The 17,076-nt window shown below is 39.9% G+C and overlaps 3 protein-coding genes across 5 annotated transcripts in view; 1 reads left to right on the forward strand and 2 right to left on the reverse strand.

Moving 5' to 3' along the window:
- The first annotated feature begins 5,051 nt into the window (after positions 1–5,051).
- Positions 5,052–7,225, forward strand: ribc2 (RIB43A domain with coiled-coils 2). Of its 2 annotated transcripts, none has more exons than XM_085411606.1 (7): positions 5,052–5,341; positions 5,749–5,830; positions 5,925–6,245; positions 6,337–6,455; positions 6,553–6,726; positions 6,833–6,999; positions 7,087–7,225. In XM_085411606.1, the coding sequence occupies exons 3-7, from the start codon at positions 5,933–5,935 to the stop codon at positions 7,154–7,156; spliced, it is 843 nt and encodes a 280-aa protein (XP_085267732.1). In that variant the 5' UTR covers positions 5,052–5,341; positions 5,749–5,830; positions 5,925–5,932; the 3' UTR covers positions 7,157–7,225. The 2 variants fall into 2 exon arrangements, with proteins under 2 accessions (XP_085267732.1, XP_085267731.1); XM_085411605.1 differs by lacking the exon at positions 5,052–5,341 and adding an exon at positions 5,420–5,643.
- On the reverse strand, positions 7,005–13,269 carry ada2a (adenosine deaminase 2a). Of its 2 annotated transcripts, none has more exons than XM_085411603.1 (10): positions 13,028–13,269; positions 12,401–12,725; positions 12,017–12,233; positions 10,138–10,351; positions 9,899–10,026; positions 9,186–9,276; positions 8,943–9,051; positions 8,620–8,777; positions 8,069–8,271; positions 7,005–7,980 (listed from the first exon to the last, which is right to left on the reverse strand). In XM_085411603.1, exons 2-10 carry the CDS (start codon positions 12,702–12,704, stop codon positions 7,890–7,892), a joined length of 1,515 nt encoding a protein of 504 aa, XP_085267729.1. In that variant the 5' UTR covers positions 12,705–12,725; positions 13,028–13,269; the 3' UTR covers positions 7,005–7,889. The 2 variants fall into 2 exon arrangements, with proteins under 2 accessions (XP_085267729.1, XP_085267730.1); XM_085411604.1 differs by having other exon boundaries at positions 13,002–13,269.
- An 865-nt stretch (positions 13,270–14,134) lies between these two features.
- cecr2 (CECR2 histone acetyl-lysine reader) overlaps positions 14,135–17,076 on the reverse strand; it is a 33,011-nt gene continuing 30,069 nt past the window's right edge. Inside the window, exon 19 of the mRNA XM_085411607.1 lies at positions 14,135–16,947. The gene's annotated coding sequence lies outside the window, so the exon portion shown is untranslated. The remainder of the gene's footprint in view (positions 16,948–17,076) is intronic.

Consider the following 17,076-nt stretch of genomic DNA (forward strand, 5'->3'; position numbering starts at 1 on the left):
ATCTGCGAACAGTATGAGTTTAAGTACTTGAGAAACATCAAAAATATCATTTATGTATACATTGAAAAGTTTTGGTCCCAACACTGACCCTTGGGGAACACCACATGTATACATGTATACATGTGGTGTTCCCCAAGGGTCAGTGTTGGGATTACCAACAGTGTTGGCATTACCATTCAGAGAAACTAGGTATTATAATACCAAGTTTCTCTGAATGGTAATGCCCTATGCTAACATATTGTTCCCGACCCGTTAGGTAACTTTTTAACCAGTTACCAGCTTTCCCTCGAATACCATATCTTTCCAATTTATCCAGTAAAATTGAGTGATTGATTGTGTCAAAGGCCTTTTTGAGGTCAACAAAAATACCAACTGCATATTTATTTTTATCCAGTGTATCAGTAATTTCTTCTACTGCCTCAATTATCGCCATTGAAGTGGTTCTTTGCGTTCTGAAACCATACTGACCAACATTTATTATTTGATGTTTTTCAAGGAATTTTTCTAATCTTGAATTAAAAAGTTTTTCTAGAATTTTTGAGAATTGAGGCAGTAGAGAAATAGGCCTATAATTGGTAAAACTGTGTTTGTCATTACTTTTATATAGTGGTATTACCTTCGCAATTTTCATTTTTTTTGGAAAACAACCGGACTGAAATGATAAATTACAGATATATGTTAAGGGACTAGCAATATTCAGAATAACCTGTTTAACTACAGACATATTTATGTCATGATAATCCATTGAAGACTTACTTTTACATTTTAATGTGATATTTATTACTTCTTGCTCATTTGTAGCTGAGAGGAACAGTGAAAAGGGATTTGATTTTATATTACTGATATTTTCATTTTTATGACACGGGATTTCTGCTGCTAGTTCAGGGCCAACATTTATGAAGAATTTATTGAACCCATCGACAATATTACTCATGTTGTGATTTTCACCATTTGCATCAGTAAAATATTCAGGATATGATGTTCCAGAAGATCCTTGTTTAATTAAGTTGTTTAACACATCCCAAGTTCCTTTTATATTGTTTTTATTTTCATATAATCTTCTTCTATAATAAAGTTGTTTGCTCGTTCTTATAATATCAGTCAATTTATTTCTATATGCTTTATATCTTTGTTCCACTTCTTTTGTTTTTACTTTGATGAACTGTTTATACAGATTGTTTTTCTTTTTGCAAGCATTAATAATTCCTTTTGTGAGCCAAGGACTTTTTTATCTTTTTTTTCTTTGTCATGTGTTCGTTTACAGGACAATGTTTATTGTACCACATAGTAAAAATATCTAGAAAATTATCATAAGCCTTGTCCACATCTGACTCTTCATACACCGAACTCCAATCTTGTTGTGCTAAATCGAAATTGAAGGCATGAATTGCTTCTTCATTTATTGTTCGCTTTGCTATCATGATCTTGGTATCTATTTTTTTTAAATCACAGTCACACAAAGTAAAAACTGGTAAGTGGTCAGTTATATCACAGACAAGCAGACCACTATTAATTTGGAAATCCATGACATTAGTAAAAATATTGTCAATAATAGTGGCGCTATGTGATGTTATTCTGCTTGGCTTTGTTATTGTTGGATATAGTGATAAGCTGTACATCGTGTCAGTAAAGTCATCAATGGCTTTTAACCTTGTTGGATTTAGCAAATCAATGTTAAAATCACCACAGATAAATAGTAATTTTTGGTTCACCGAAGCAAACGTTTTTTCTATCCATTCATTAAAAGTGTCAATACTTGAACTGGGTGTCCGATATATGCAACTTATTATAACATTTCTCTTTTTGTCATTCATAATCTCAATAGTCAAACATTCCAAAATTCCATCAATAGCCATAGACATAGTTGTTACAACATTATATTTTATAGAGTTATGAACATATATAGCAACCCCGCCGCCCGCCTTATTTAATCTATTCATGTATTTTAAATCATATCCATTCAAACAAAAATCTATTCCTTTATCGACATTGAACCAAGTTTCAGTGATGGCTATAACACTAAAGGGGCGAGAAAATTGTTGCAAATAGTCCTTAATGAAATCAAAATTAGAGTACATACTTCTGCTGTTAAAGTGAATTAATGAGAGCTTCCCGTCTAGGTTAATTTCTTTTTCATATTGTTCCTGAGTGAAATAATTACAATTTTTAACAGAAGTAGAGAGAAAGTTACTTTCAGAATCTATTTCTGGATCTATTATATTATGCTCCTTATATTCACAATCTAGATCAATTACTTTCTGTTGAAGAATTAATTTCAACGTGTCCATGTCATTTCCTGGTGTAATTGATATATTGGTGTCAGTTATACTTGTCCAGAACCTTACAGAGAATGTGATGATTTGATGGATAATTAAAGTCAGTCATATATCCACAAACACAACAAGCTGAAAGTCAGTGATGCTGCTCGGTTTGCAGTCCTGAATATCACGGCACAAGCAGGATTCACTGCACTGTTAATGTTAGCTATGTTATATTGCTGCCTCTGTTCGGTGGTGTTGAGCCAAACGGACTTTAACGTGTGTTTGAACAAGCTGATGGTTCACTCGTTAAGCTGAAAGAAAGATGCTTTAATCACAGCAGTCACACATGTGTCCACTGCACCATCTGGAACTCTTCTTGTTTAGCACTCGTAATAACACAAACACTAAATCCTCCTTCTCTGGTGCTGTTGTGTAGCAGTGCATACACCTGAGACTGTCACCTGTCTGTCCTGCACTCTCTCTCTGTTTCTTTCTCTCTGATTGTGGAATAAAAGTATGAACATGTGTTTATAAGTTACACTTGTGTTTGAATCCTGCAGCTTATCACACATTTGATTTCCATGTGTGACAACTGCAAGTGTCCAGAGTGAGGACAGACTGAGGGACCCACTGCTGCACATCATCTGTGAGGCTTTGCACCCCTGGTGATCCACCAGGACAAACTCAGCAGTGTGTGAGGAAGAGGAGGAGGAAGAGCCAGCAGCAGCTGACAGATGGAGAGAATAGACAGACTGTTCCCTGTTTGTGAAGGACTGCTAGGAAAGTTTAACATAACTGTCTGTGCTGAATCAGTCTTATTAGGTAATGTTCAAATAATTTTATCATCCCAGTGTTTTCAGTGTGGGAGAAAGTACTCAGAGTACTCAGGGCCTTCAAGTTACACACTATGAAAGGCAGCAACAAGTTTAATATTCAGAAACCTAAAGTATGTATCAGCAGCAGAATGGACCTAAAAATAAATGTTTGTTTCAGTTCTATGAAGCTTTGAGTATTTTGGATCAGTAGCTGCTGTGTTTGTTGCATCATATTGCTGTAACTGTTTATATGCTTTATATATTCTGAGCTAAGTTGATCTATAGTGTTACATCATATTCTATAAGGATGTTATGTGTTTGTAGACTTTCTGCCCAGTTTGACCCATTTAGCAGAAGTCAGCCTGTTTAAGGCTCTGATATCTATTCTGTGTGACTTAAAGCAGTTATGACATGGTCTGATTTTCTCACCCAATAAAGGAATATTTCATATATTAGTCTACTCTTCATTCTATCAGAAACAGTTATCACAGCTCCTACATTTTGTTTTTACACATATATGTAAGCATTGAGCCAAATTTAGTAATGCCAACATATTAAAAGAAAAATATTTGTCTCTTATGTATAATACATCTGTATATACACTGTCAAAGATGCTTGTCTTTGAATGAAGATTTTAGGTGATAGGAAAGATAAATAACTGCAACTTGAATCTCTGACCCAGAGTTCAAGCTCACTGCTGTTATATATATATATATATATATATATATATATATATATATATATATATATATAGATAGATAGATAGATAGATAGATAGATAGATAGATAGATAGATAGATAGATAGATAGATAGATAGATAGATAGATAGATAGATAGATAGATAGATAGATAGATAGATAGATAGATAGATAGATAGATAGATAGATAGATAGATAGATAGATAGATAGATAGATAGATAAAAGCCATATTATATTTACATTACAGCAGTGAGATGATTTTAGTCTCATGAACAACATTAGCTAATTGTTATTTACTAACTAATCTTAAATGACTGTTCAGTACATAAATGAAGCCCAACAATCATGTTTTACAGTCCTGTGGTCTCAGCCTCAGATACTCAACTAATCAAAGTGATGTCATGACAAAAAAACATTTTTCTCCTTCATTTCTGTCACACAAAGCTGTGTGTAACATTTCTCGCAGTTAGTATCATGGTTGCTAGGCAACCTGAACAGCGCGAAGAAGGGTAGACCGTCCCATTTCACAATCCTCTCACTTCCGCACTTCTCGTACGCACCGTACGTAGTACGCGTAGTGCGCGTACTTCAAGCGTGCGGTCTCTTGCCAATCTGACCACTACCTACCGGCACACTTTTGCACCGGAGGTTTTTGTAAAGCTTTTATTTTGGTATTTCCGTTGATCCGTATAGTATATAGTTAGTTTCCTGTAACAATGACATTTAACATTTAGATTTAACATTTAAAATTGTGTTTTAAATATGAAAATTTACAAATATTTTACTAAATGTTGTAAAAAATGACTCGAAAAAACATGTTTTTGTAAGGTTTTGAGCTAAATGTGGAAAAATGTTGCCGTTAATTTCAGCATGTTTCACTTTACAAACGGCGCCCCATAGTTAAAATGCAGCCACCAAATAGCGAGCAACAACAGATGCCGTCAATGAGCATAGGGAGGGAGGTGATAGAGCCTCGCTTAAACCATCCTGCTACATGTGTAACGCTGATAAGGTCTCATAAAGTCTGCAAATTAGGTCAGAAGCTTCATCGTAACCAAATGCAGACAGACTAGTTAATATCACCTGTTACTTTTATCAGTGAACTCGTGCTTCATGACGTGTCCTAAAGGAAAGTGAAATCAGCAGGACTGGGAAGCATTTGTGCAGGGTGTCCAGAACTTTCTTGCCAATCAGAGAGCAGAGAATTATGCTGAGCTTGTGTATAACATGCTGGAAGCATTTCAGCTCATGAGTACCAGAATGTCAGTGGAGATGCACGTTTACATTTCTCATCTCAACCAAATCACGGAGATGTCATCGATGAGCATGGGGAAATATGTCATCAAGATACAAAAGTGATGGGAAACCGACATCAGGGAACTTTTAATCTGAGCGTGATGGGAAAATACTGTTGCGTGTCCCTCAAACATCTTTTCTTTAGAGCTTAAGTGGCAGGAATGTGCTCTAACGCTGAATAGAAACATCAAAACTAACATTCTGGGAGAAGGAAAAAGGATCGATCGGATAGTTTGGTGATGTTCATCTCAAAAACGTGACGAGCAAATGTGAGTCGGTCTGCTTTCATTAGCTGAAATGTTTCGATCCGATGCATCTGGGGTGAGTGCTCCGGAAAAAGCCGAGGTCTTACGACGGCTCGCGAGCACTGGTGTCTTAGCAACCAGTGTGTTTGAAATCTAAGTTTCCGATGGGAGCAAATCCTCAGCTAAATTGTAGCCACCGCTGAGCCAAAATGCTTAAAAATGAACTACTTTCAGAGCGCCTCGCCAGAGCCAGTCTGGAGAAGCGTCGCAACATAGAGACTGAAAGAAAAGAAAGGATTTTTAATGACAAGCTGAGGACGATCGGGGTGCGTGTTTGAGGCTCTGCTGTGGGTCTGAATTAAACAGAAGTGGAAAGTCCGCGGCAGAGGAGCTTAACGCACTGTGTTTGTCTCTAAATGACTGTTCTACAGGTTGACAAGGAAGCCCTGGATGAGCAGGTGAAAGAGAAAAGGGAACAAGTAGAAGCTGCAAAAAAGGAACAAAACGCTTATGGTGAGTTACTTCAAATTTGTTTCCTGATGTGATGTCATTCAATCCTTCATTAAAGTGAACTGTGATACATGTGTGTCATGTGATCGTCATGCAGATGCTGATATGCTCCGTTATGGCAAAGTAGCTTGCATTGTCGACAGCCGCCAAATGAAGGAGAAGCGTGCACTGGAAAAAGCCGTTGTCGCCTACAGGCAGCAATACCAGCACCCTGAAGATCGGCGAGAGTATGATTTGAATGATCCCAGCCGTATTAAAAAAGTAGAGCAGAGTGATGCACAGATGATGCCTCCTGGCCTGGTGGGTGAAGACCCAGAAAGTAAGATCAGGCAGCAGAACCAGAGGGAACAGCTCAGAGAGTGGCTCACCCAGCAGCAGACTGAGCAGGCAGCGGAAAGGCATCAACAAGAGCTGGAAGGTGGGTTTTGCCTTAAAACCATGCTTGATACACATGCTCAGTTCAAACACAAAAGTCAAGCTCACGTCATAGTCTCTACTGAAATTTTTAGAGCAGCGTTATGACCAAAGCAGAGTAGGAATGGACAACAGAGCTGTGCAACTTCAGAGCCTTGAGATAGAAAGGAGAAAGGCAGCTGCCATCGCCACTAAAGACTTCAATCGGTCTATGGTGAGTCAGAGGAATTTAACTGCATTAAACGCTGCTATAGGCTTCAATAAACATTTTTTATTTCCACCTTGTTACTCATGTGTCTCCACGGGCAAAGGCTGAAGAAAAGCGCTGTCAAGACAAAGAAATCAATGGCAGGCAAAGCCAGTTTCAAGGTACCCCGAGTACGGTGGCCGTGCCCGGCCTGAGTCCCAGCAGTGACAGGAGAACAGCTCCTGAGAGCCTGCAGCAGATCATTCAAATCCAGAAACATCAAATGGAGGAGAAGAGGGTAAAAAAAAAAAAATACATGTTTGCACTCAAAGTGTGGATTATTTAAAAGTTAGCCCATATTAAGCATTTTTCTCCTAATGTGTGTGTTGTCTGTGCATGTAAAGAGAAAAGAACTGGAGAAGAAACAAGAAGAAGAGCGGCACGATCGCGTGCGCCTGAACTCAGCTCGTACCACTCTGCTTATTGAGCGGCAGCAGGCACGAATGAACAGGCAGCTGAGGCGAGACCTGGACAGCGCCAACGCCCAACTGGCCGAAACACACAAACAACAGTTAGTAACTTTTGAGCAAAATTGTTTTTATTAAATTTAACACAGTGTACACTGTCTCGCTGTTTTTAACAACGCTTCATTTTTAAGGAAACCAGACATTAAAAGAGGATGTATTGATGACAGCTTCTTCTCCAAGTTCAACACCTGCAGCAGATGAGGGGTGATGCACCGCTCTGATACCAGTGATGGTGTTACATAAAAAGAACAATGAATAACCAGCTGCTTTTATGTGAAATGTAGTTCAGAACATTCATGTTTGCATGATTTGAAAACTATTAATTAAATTTCAGATACTGCTTTAAAAAGTAGCCTCTGAAAGATGATTACTTTTTGTGTTTCAAGTCTTTCGCGCAGTTTTGCCTGCATAAGCAAATATTAATTACTAGTCAGTTGAAGGCATAAGTGTTAAAATTACATTCAAGTAAAAAGTCTTACAGATGTTTTTTTTTTTTTTTAAAAATGCTGTCTTTATAGGAAAATGTTCCATAGGTCATGTGATTTAAAACGCACACAAAAAAGCTACCTGTCACACTTATGCAACATGCGAGAGAACCACAGAGAATAAAACAGCAGTTAACAGCTCAATCACTTAAAGCTGTGTGACACCGTTACTGTATTTAACATGGCATTGTGAGTCTGTTCTACCTTTTTTAAAGGCTTTTTTCCCCCCACAGTAGCCGACATGTTATGACACATTATTTCATTCATTACAAAACATTGTGGGCAACAACACTATATTTGTGCCGACCACAAACCTACTCAGTGGCGGTTTCAGCAGTTTTTGACATTTACACTCATGATTCAGCTTCGACTGTCCTACAAAAGGCCCCTTTCACAGCAGAAAGGACTGCTTGTATCATTGTTTGTCGTTTTCAAATGCAAGTTTACTACTAAAAGGCATTTTCGGAGACAAACTTATCCCATCTTCTCTGCCACAGAGACAGTGCTTTCTCCTTTTGCTCGGGACTCAAAGAACTATACCTGAAACACAGACACAGGAACATCAGTCACCCAAAAGCATGCTAGCGCACACAATGCAACTACAAGTCACATCTTAGCAGAGCTTCACCTGATAGAGTTTATGGCCAGCTGTTTAAGGGAGCCTACATGGGAACGCATGCCCCCCAAACCAACGAAAGCTTCATAGAAGTCATAAGAGAGGCCAAATGCACCAAATATGGCGGGGTCATCAGAGCTGATGACAACCGGGTGGTTTTCAGACATTAGTGCAGCAGCTGGATGGTTTCGCAAGTCTTTGACCAACTTCAACACCTGGGTAAGGGTATGTGGAAGGAGAAGATGAGACAAAGGGTTTTAGTCCACTCGCACTACAAACAGAAAAACATTACCATCCATGTACAGCAGGGGTGGGCAACTCCAGGCCTCGAGGGCTGGTGTCCCTGCAGGTTTTAGATGTGTCCTTGAACCAACACAGCTGATTTAAATGGCTAAATTAGCTCCTCAACATGTCCTGAAGTTCTCCAGAGGCCTGGTAACGAACTAATCATGTGATTCAGGTGTGTTGACCCAAGGTGAGATCTAAAACCTGCAGGACACCGGCCCTCGGGGCCTGGAACTGCCCACCCCTGATGTACAGTATAGTGGCAGATAGCAGTGTACCTGGTTGGAGATGGGGCACACCTCCACAGCAACCCCATATTTTCTAGACCACTCTTTGGCGACTGGATGGCGCGTTAGTGCAAATCCATGTCCAATGCGTGACGTATTAAAGAGAAGAGCATCCAATATGTTCTGATCTACTTCCGTACCCTGAGAATCTGCACACAGTAAAGACAAAGAAAATGAATGACTTACAAATACTCTTTTGCACTCTCTGGATTAAACATATAGTAAAGTTCACATTTGTGCAGTTTTACATATGGGGGTTAAAAACAAACTTGTGATTGTTATACTGGTACACTGGAATCATGATGAATTCTCACTTGTCTCTCCAGCATGGAAAAAGAAAGGAAGTGGGACCCCTCTCTCTACAGGGAGCGACAAGGCATCTCTGTAATACCACAGGGGTCTCCCGCCATCCTCCCAACCCACCTGTAACGCAAACACAAGTTTTCGTGTGTTCTTGTTTTCAACATATATAGAAGCCATGACACCATTTCAGTCCATTTGTGATCTTCCAGCATGTTTTGTTTTCAATGATTTCAAACTGTAAAAGTGTTTCTTACCAGATCAAAACCAGCCATGATATCAGGAAAGTCTCTGTACAGCTCCATAGCCTGCTCCACAACTTTAAGCATTGTGTTAGTGTTTATTGTCCTGAAATACACAGGAACAGAATACTTTATCAATTCCAGTTGCTCCAAGACGGTAAGAACAGTAACTAACTAAATTAAATAAGTTACAAAATATAACAAAATAGCTCCAATAGTTACAACCCATTCGCTTCCGTTTATCCTTTTTTTTCAGGGTCGCGGGGGGCGCTGGAGCCTATCCCAGCTGTCATAGGGCGGGTACACCCTGGACAGGTCGCCAGTCTGTCGCAGGGCCAACACACAGGGACAGACAGCCATTCGCACTCACATTCACTCGCACATTCACACCTAGTGGCAATTTGGATTATCCAATTAACCTATCCCCACAAGCTGCATGTCTTTGGACGGTGGGAGGAAGCCGGAGTACCCGGAGGGAACCCACACAAACATGGGGAGAACATGCAAACTCCACACAGAAAGACCCCGGCCTGATGGTGGAATTGAACTCAGGACCTTCTTGCTGTGCAGCAACAGTGCTAACAACCGTGCCGCCCCAGTTACAAATACCTCTAATTATTATAGGCAGAATTGATCAGTGATTAAATCCGCATTTTATCTGTCAGGAGCAGTGTGGAATTATAAATAAATAGTACTGACTAATTTTTAAAAGCACTCAGAGCAGCAACCTTTTGGCGGTAAAGATGATTCTCACGCCAACAAAGTCAGGATGGTTTGCTACAAACTGCCTTGAGATGTCCTGGCAGGTCTTCAAAATCCAGGCCTTGTCATAAGTGCGGCCATCCAAATCATATATCTAAATATAACAAAGAAGAAGAAATTAACACGTGTGAATCCATTGGGTACATCAGACACACAGGGAAATCAGTATATATAGAGTATAGTTAGAATGTAAGTATTAAAATACCTTTGGAAGTATAGCGCGAAGTTCAAGATACATAACATTGTCCATGTAGAACTGGCTGAGGCCCTGGTAGAAATAGTCTTTGAACACAGGAGCATAAGTAACCAGACCATACGCTGCCTGGAAGGTCTCTTCAAATATACTCCACACCACAGTCTGAGTGGGGTACACTGCCTCTGGATCCTTATCAGTGAAGAGCGTCAGATTGCCCATGATGCTAAGACCAAGTATGCAGATATGGTTGTGATAAGACCAACAACTGGCTTATACTCCATACATCAAACATGCACAAAACATTATATTGTTAACATTTTCCTGAGGTTGAAGTTAAAACTATGCAGGATTATTATTAACTCTTTGAAAAACAACAATCACTACATTGTCAAATTAAACCGTCCTACCTTTCATAATAGCCGGGCTGTTTATGATTACGATAACAGACTTCATTCCCTTTAATGAGACTTCACCTTGTTCCTAATAGTTTCAGTTAACTGATAATATCCAGATGTAATATTTCACAGATTTAAAGCCACTTAGTTGTGCCAATAAAATACAAATACAAGAAGGACAAATAGGGATGGGTATCGTTTAGGTTTTATCCGATACCGGTGCCAAATCGGTACTTTTGAAACTGTGCCGGTGCTTAAACGGTGCTCGAACCGGTGCTTAAAGAATGGAGAACACAAACTTTGTCCAAAAACCTCTCATGTTCAGCTGTTTGTTTGTTTTTTTGTAAAAAGATAACAATGTTAGCCTTTTCTGCAGCTATGGGGCATATATGGTATCACTCTTGGCTGGAAGCAGTGCTTAAACAATGGAAAAAACACAAACTTTGTCCAAAATCCTCTCATGTTCAGCTGTTTCCCACTTTTTCTTTGGTCATTTTAGCCTTTTTGGCCAGGGTGAAGGGAGTATCTGCCATCAAACAAGAGGACAGCCGCATGTAGCTATGATGATGTTTGCTAGTTCACCTTACATGCATTAATGTAATAACGTGGTTAGCCTACTCAACGTAAATTACACACGAACAACATTAAGCGACTCACGCAGAGAAGAACGGCTGCTGCTGCATCATCATCCTCATCATTTCTGCTACACTGGCAGGGCTAGGGGCCAGGACTCTATTCTTCGGGTTTTTGGGGGATGTTGCTCCGGGTCCGATAACAGGCACCACACCCAACGTGCACAGTGTGAGGTCTCGCAGCAAGCTATCAAATACAGCGCATTTCTCGGCTTTTAAAAAAACGCTATGCGTCGCCAGGTGTTTCATCAGTTTCGAGGTGTTACCTCCTTTGACAGTATCACAGTATCAGCTTAAAGCACTTGTTGCTGCTGAGTTTGCATATTTTGCTGTGAAGTACAGCCAGACTTTTGACCGCTTCGCCTTGGACATTTTTAATCTGTAGCTCTGCTCTAACAGAACGTACGTACCTGGCCCCGCCTACTATGCTCGGAAACGTAAAATGATTGGCTAGAATCTAAAGTGTATCACAGCTCAGGAAAAAAAAAGCACCGAAATAAAGCACCAAAATGTGCGCTGCTTTTCGGTCTGGTTACTACCGTTTATGTCAGAACCGGTGCCATCATGGCACCGGACACCGGTACCCATCCCTAAGGACAAATTGATACTGTTGCCTATTAATTTTAGGAGGCCAGAGGTCAAAAATCAGAGGTGCACTCGAGGCCATGTGTTACGGGGGTGCTCTCACACATGATCTCAGCATTGACAGGAAAATGTATGGAAATGCAGAGAAAACTAAATATACCAATAAGAAGCCTCACAGAAGCTTAAAGAACTCGGTGGGACGATTACATAAAAGTTACGCAAGAGTGTTTCTGTCTCTTTCTAAATTATTATTTTTTGCAACACAGACAAGATCACCTGTTGTCGAGATCTGTGGTGTTCACGGTCTTGGCCCTGAGGCTTTCCAGCAGGGACCAAGAAGAGCAATATGGCAGAGGCTTCGGTTGCTGAGACGAGAAGATGAATCTGACGGACCGGCTAGTAAAGCAAATATAGCAATGTGGCCGATAGCTCGCGTTCTTCACCAGCCATTCTACATCTACCATGGAGAAGTCATGGAGATGTAGAGCTCCACCTGAAACCGTGAATAATAAAATTATAATGAAATAAAAACTGTGATACTCTGCATAAATATTTTGCAACATTTCCTAAATGAGAATTTTGTTATTTTCCAATATCTTTTGAGAATACAATATTATTGTGTCAAAATTAGGTTCTATCCATGTTTCTGTCAGTAGCTACCTTTAGGCATTTTCTGCAGCAGCTTGAAGATGGGACTGTTCCTGATGAGTTCCCTGGCTTTGAAGAAGTGCATAGCAGGAGGGAATTCCTCTCTTTCCATCTCGTCTTGTTTCATTTTTAACAGGCGAGCATTCAGACGCTGTTCGGCGTCAGTCAACACCTGCTGCCCACCTGTCTGCATGGAGGACTCCTGCTTTATTAGAGCCTCTCTCTGCTTGGGGTCCGGGATGGACATGCCACCGGTCAAGTAGAGTATCGACAAACAGAGCACAGCCGCGTGGGGTCGCTGTAGCAGGGCTGCCATTTTAGGTAGAGAAGGTGGGAGCTGGTTTAAGACAGAAAACGCCACGAGTTAAAGCAAACTGCACTGAGAAAGCACGGCAGCCTCTTTGCGGAACAGAAAACAGTTGTTCTGGGGTAAAAATAAAACGCCAACCTATAACACCGGCGAAACAGAGAAAACAACCAGGTGCCGCTTCCTCAGCGGTTATTTCCCTTACAAAATTCTATCGTAATCAGAATTACTTTTTAGAAGACAAATTCACAACTTATCACAGCAGACTAAACACAGAAAAAGAAACAGGGGCTATCGTTAAGTTACCTTAGGCTAACAGCAGCCCGACTTACTCAGAGTGTTGGTGCACAGCGACTAGCTTAGCTGGTGAAGACGACTTTGTAAACAGTCCCGGCGAGAGTCGCTTTATGAACAGAGATCATCGGAAAACCTTGCACGACTATGTCAGCTAAAAACGTCCGCATTCTCTTTTAAGTTGCGCTTTTAAGACGACAGACTCACGAAAGTAAACACTCTGCGAGACGCAACAACCTCCGTTGTATGTTTTCTCTTTCTCACTCCGTCGCTTTGCTTAGAAGCCTAATGATTGGCTAAAGCTTTTCCCTGGAATAATTTGATTGGTTACTCTAACAGCGGAAACCAGTCGTCAAGAGAGAAAGAGAGAAAACAAAGTAACGATTAACCAAACAAGAACGAAAAAATATTTTTGCTGGTGACATCATAATTACCCTGCAAACAAACAAAAAAAGAGGAAAAATACGGAAAATTCATTTCACTGTTTGTAAAACAAAACAAAAACCTTATGGTTTTGTTGATAATAAAAACGAGCAGTGGGTGGGGCAAGAGATACACACAGAACTTGCCATCCTTGTTTCCTTTGTATAAAAGCAAAACAAACTTTGGTTATTGTTTCCACAGCTTCATCAAGTCAAGTTTTAGTACATTTTGATCATATAGTAGTTCTTTAGCATTACTGGCATGTTGCGTTTTGCATTTCCGTATTTTAAAAGCTAGTTGCACAACAATGTGCGTAATTGGGCTCAATTAAAGCGCCTTAATTACATGCCTCATTTGCATTTTCTTTCTAATGCCAATTTTGGCCTCATTAGGCCTAAACAAAAGAATATATTACTTTTTATTAGGAGGAGCCCTCTGACGTCACATCTGTGACTCCTGCTGACAGGAGAAGGGTCAGACAAAGCAGCATTCAATCTGTGGAGGGTGTTCATCACGAGGATAAACACTAATCAAAAGTGATGGTGTAAAGCCTCCAAATACATTAATGCATTGTCATGCATCAGCCGTCACATTGTGGACTTTTTCATTTCATTATTTTTAACGTTTCAGTTGCTCCAATAGTCATTTAAAAAAATAAATAAATAAACCCAACCCAGTGTTTATTTCTCAAAAAAAAGGCCAAAGTGATGTTTGAGAAACATTTTTTTTTTTATTCCTAAGAAATGTACAGTAGAGAAAATACTCCATTCCATTTCCAAAATAATCTATGTCAGTCAGATAAGAACTTGTAAACGTCACTTCAAAATGAAAGACAGGTCTTTTCTTCTCCAATGGCTACTGAGGTAAAAGACGACTGCTTAAAAACATCAAAAACATTGAGAGAAAAAGAGACAGACGCCAGAATTATATTAAAACAAAGTCCAAAAATGTACAAAAATTCTTAAAACAGCAAATAAATATGATTCACATTTAATCACGCCTAACTGGGTTACAACTAGTGCAGAGATGACAGCAGAGTAAAGTGAAAGATGAACGCGCACTTCCAGTCATCTGGTGCCGATTGTATGCACCAGAAGAAAAGAGGGAAAAAAAACCAAAAAAAAAAAAAACATCTGTACACACAAACACACACACACCTGTACATCATAAGATAACATCACAACCTTACAGACCTTATTAAAAAAAATAAAACAAACTGCCCTTCATACATTAGACAGCACGAGTGAACACACTACCTCCTTAGTGGCCCCACTGAGCTCACCAATACTGCCTATTTTAACAAAATAGCAAATCATCTATGACAGGTCTTCTGTGATACATTTACAAAATTGTCTCATAGCGTCTAGCTTTCCCCGACCCAGCTTCTTTTCTTTCTGAATATTTCATTACAACATCCTATAACTTAAGACATTCTAATGCTGCCAAACTGTATACAGCCCATTACAGACCTTAGACTGGACTACTGCCCACAACCTGTAGGTGGAATAGCGTTTGATCTGTAGAAGTTAAGACATAGTCCCATCTTAAAATACTAAATATTGTCCATCATTCTCTAATAATATTTTAAAAAAATGATGATAATGAAGGTGCAATACCATGGAACAGTGGACGCCTCAGCACCTGCAGACAGCCGAGTAATCACCTCTACTTGAGGTCGTCAGTGAGCACCATAATTAGTCACAGAGATCCGACACACAAGCTTTTTATTTCCCGCCAAAGATGGTAAAGCATTGTAAGGCAATTTCATTCTCAGTTCTACAGTCATGAGATCTAAAAGTGGTGCTAACATCAATTCATGCTGGTCACAGAACGTCACCCCACAGGAGTCTGGCAGAGTACGAGAAGAAGTGGATAGACTTTGTAGATGCCACAGACTGGCTAGATGAGGTAGATTATTCTTTTTTTCGCCATTGCTAAACTTCCCCAGTGGGGCTCGCAGACAAAGAACCAAAATTCATTGTGATGACAAGTGATTTGACATCAAATTAAGTGGAATGTAGAGTAACAAATTAGATCCTATTAAAATCCAATTAACTCTGACGAAAGCAATATATTTAAAAAAAAGAAAGAAAAAAAAAAAGGGGGCAGTTATTTATTATTAAGGCCAATGACTCTCACAAGTCAACTTCTTCATGAGGTGGATTGATTTACCACAGCTGCAGTCTCATTTTCTTTATGCTGTTCCTCCTTCAAATAATTCAGAACAGTACCCGTATAAAGAAACTGTACACCCTGAGGATATGTTTAGTACTGACACGGGGAAGGAACCGTAAAGGAACAAAGAACTAAAACAAACTTGTTGGAGGACACTCGAATAGCCAAATAATTTTTTTTTGTGTATGCATTTGCTCTGTGCACGTATATACACCAGTGAGTATATCGTCCGAAATAAGTCTGTGCAGTGAAGGGCGGTGATTAATATAGTATACACTCTTAGATACATTTACGCATTAATAAGTATCGACTAAAATACGACTATCCAAGGCCACTTGGTTCCAGGATGTCCAGACTAACAGAAATCCATAGTGCACAACAGAGAATCACACATATTTAGATAATAATGACACCACCCTTGCCGGTCCCTCTCTGCTACTCAAAGACATTCAAACAAATGAAGGGAGCTTTGAATGATGCATATACTGTGTGTGTGCTCCAGAGAAAGAAAAACATTAGAGATTGGGTGGAAATGAACAAGAAATGGGTGGGATGACTTGTGCTTCAGATGGATGATCAGTGTTGTTTGTTCTTTCACAAGCAGCTGCTGCACTGCATTTCCTGTCTACACATTCACTCATACATTCATAAAAACAAACCAAGGCAACTACCAGGGGCTTTTGAGTTGACTAGGTTAGGGTGACAGTCTCATAGTACCTCCTTTTGTACACCTGAGTTTAGATATGGTTGGAGAAGAAAATCGTGGTCAAAAAGAAAACAAACAACCAACCCCAGTCCATCTCCTCTTTTTCACAGTCCTGTCAGTAGGTGCAGTATCCTGCCCTACAGTCAATAGACAGGATAAGAACATTATGTTCAGTGGTCACTAATCCGTCCTTTTACAATCTGACGGCTCACGTCGATGAGTGCTGTCCAGTGTTCTTGAAGGCAATGTCTCCTGTGTTTAACAGGTTGACATAGTGGTTAAAAGGGGCGCCCCTTCCACAGGAGGTTTAAAGTTCAAATGCTCACGCTGGGAAGCAATCATGCTACTGGAGTGTCCTCGAGCAAGTCGGTGAATTCCTAACAGTTTCACAGCTATTCTGTCAGTGACCTCCGTGAGCTCTTGCGGTGGAGGGCACACGAGAAAGAATTGTTCTCCAAGGCTCAGTAACATTTCACATTTTAAATTCTACTTTGTAGTACCAGCTGCCTGGCTGGATTTTTAATCCCACTGCTGAACAAAACTGTTGCACAGTGGCAGAATATCAGTAGGAAATATATTCGGAAAAAGTGTCTCTTCTTCTCAGAAGCGGTTTGGCTCACTGGTTTATCCAGATGTTCGTTGACAACATCATCTCTGAAAGGAGAACAACAACAATCAGTTAACAATGCCTCTGGCAGTATTCATCTTGCTGTTTCGACTGGAAACCTAAAAATCAACAGGATAAAACACAAGTTTTAACAATTTATGAAATGTCTTTATACT

Source organism: Rhamphochromis longiceps, linkage group LG7 (assembly GCF_057381845.1).
Source record: "Rhamphochromis longiceps isolate RC_006_pf linkage group LG7, R_longiceps_female_GT1.1, whole genome shotgun sequence".
NCBI lineage: Eukaryota > Metazoa > Chordata > Actinopteri > Cichliformes > Cichlidae > Rhamphochromis > Rhamphochromis longiceps.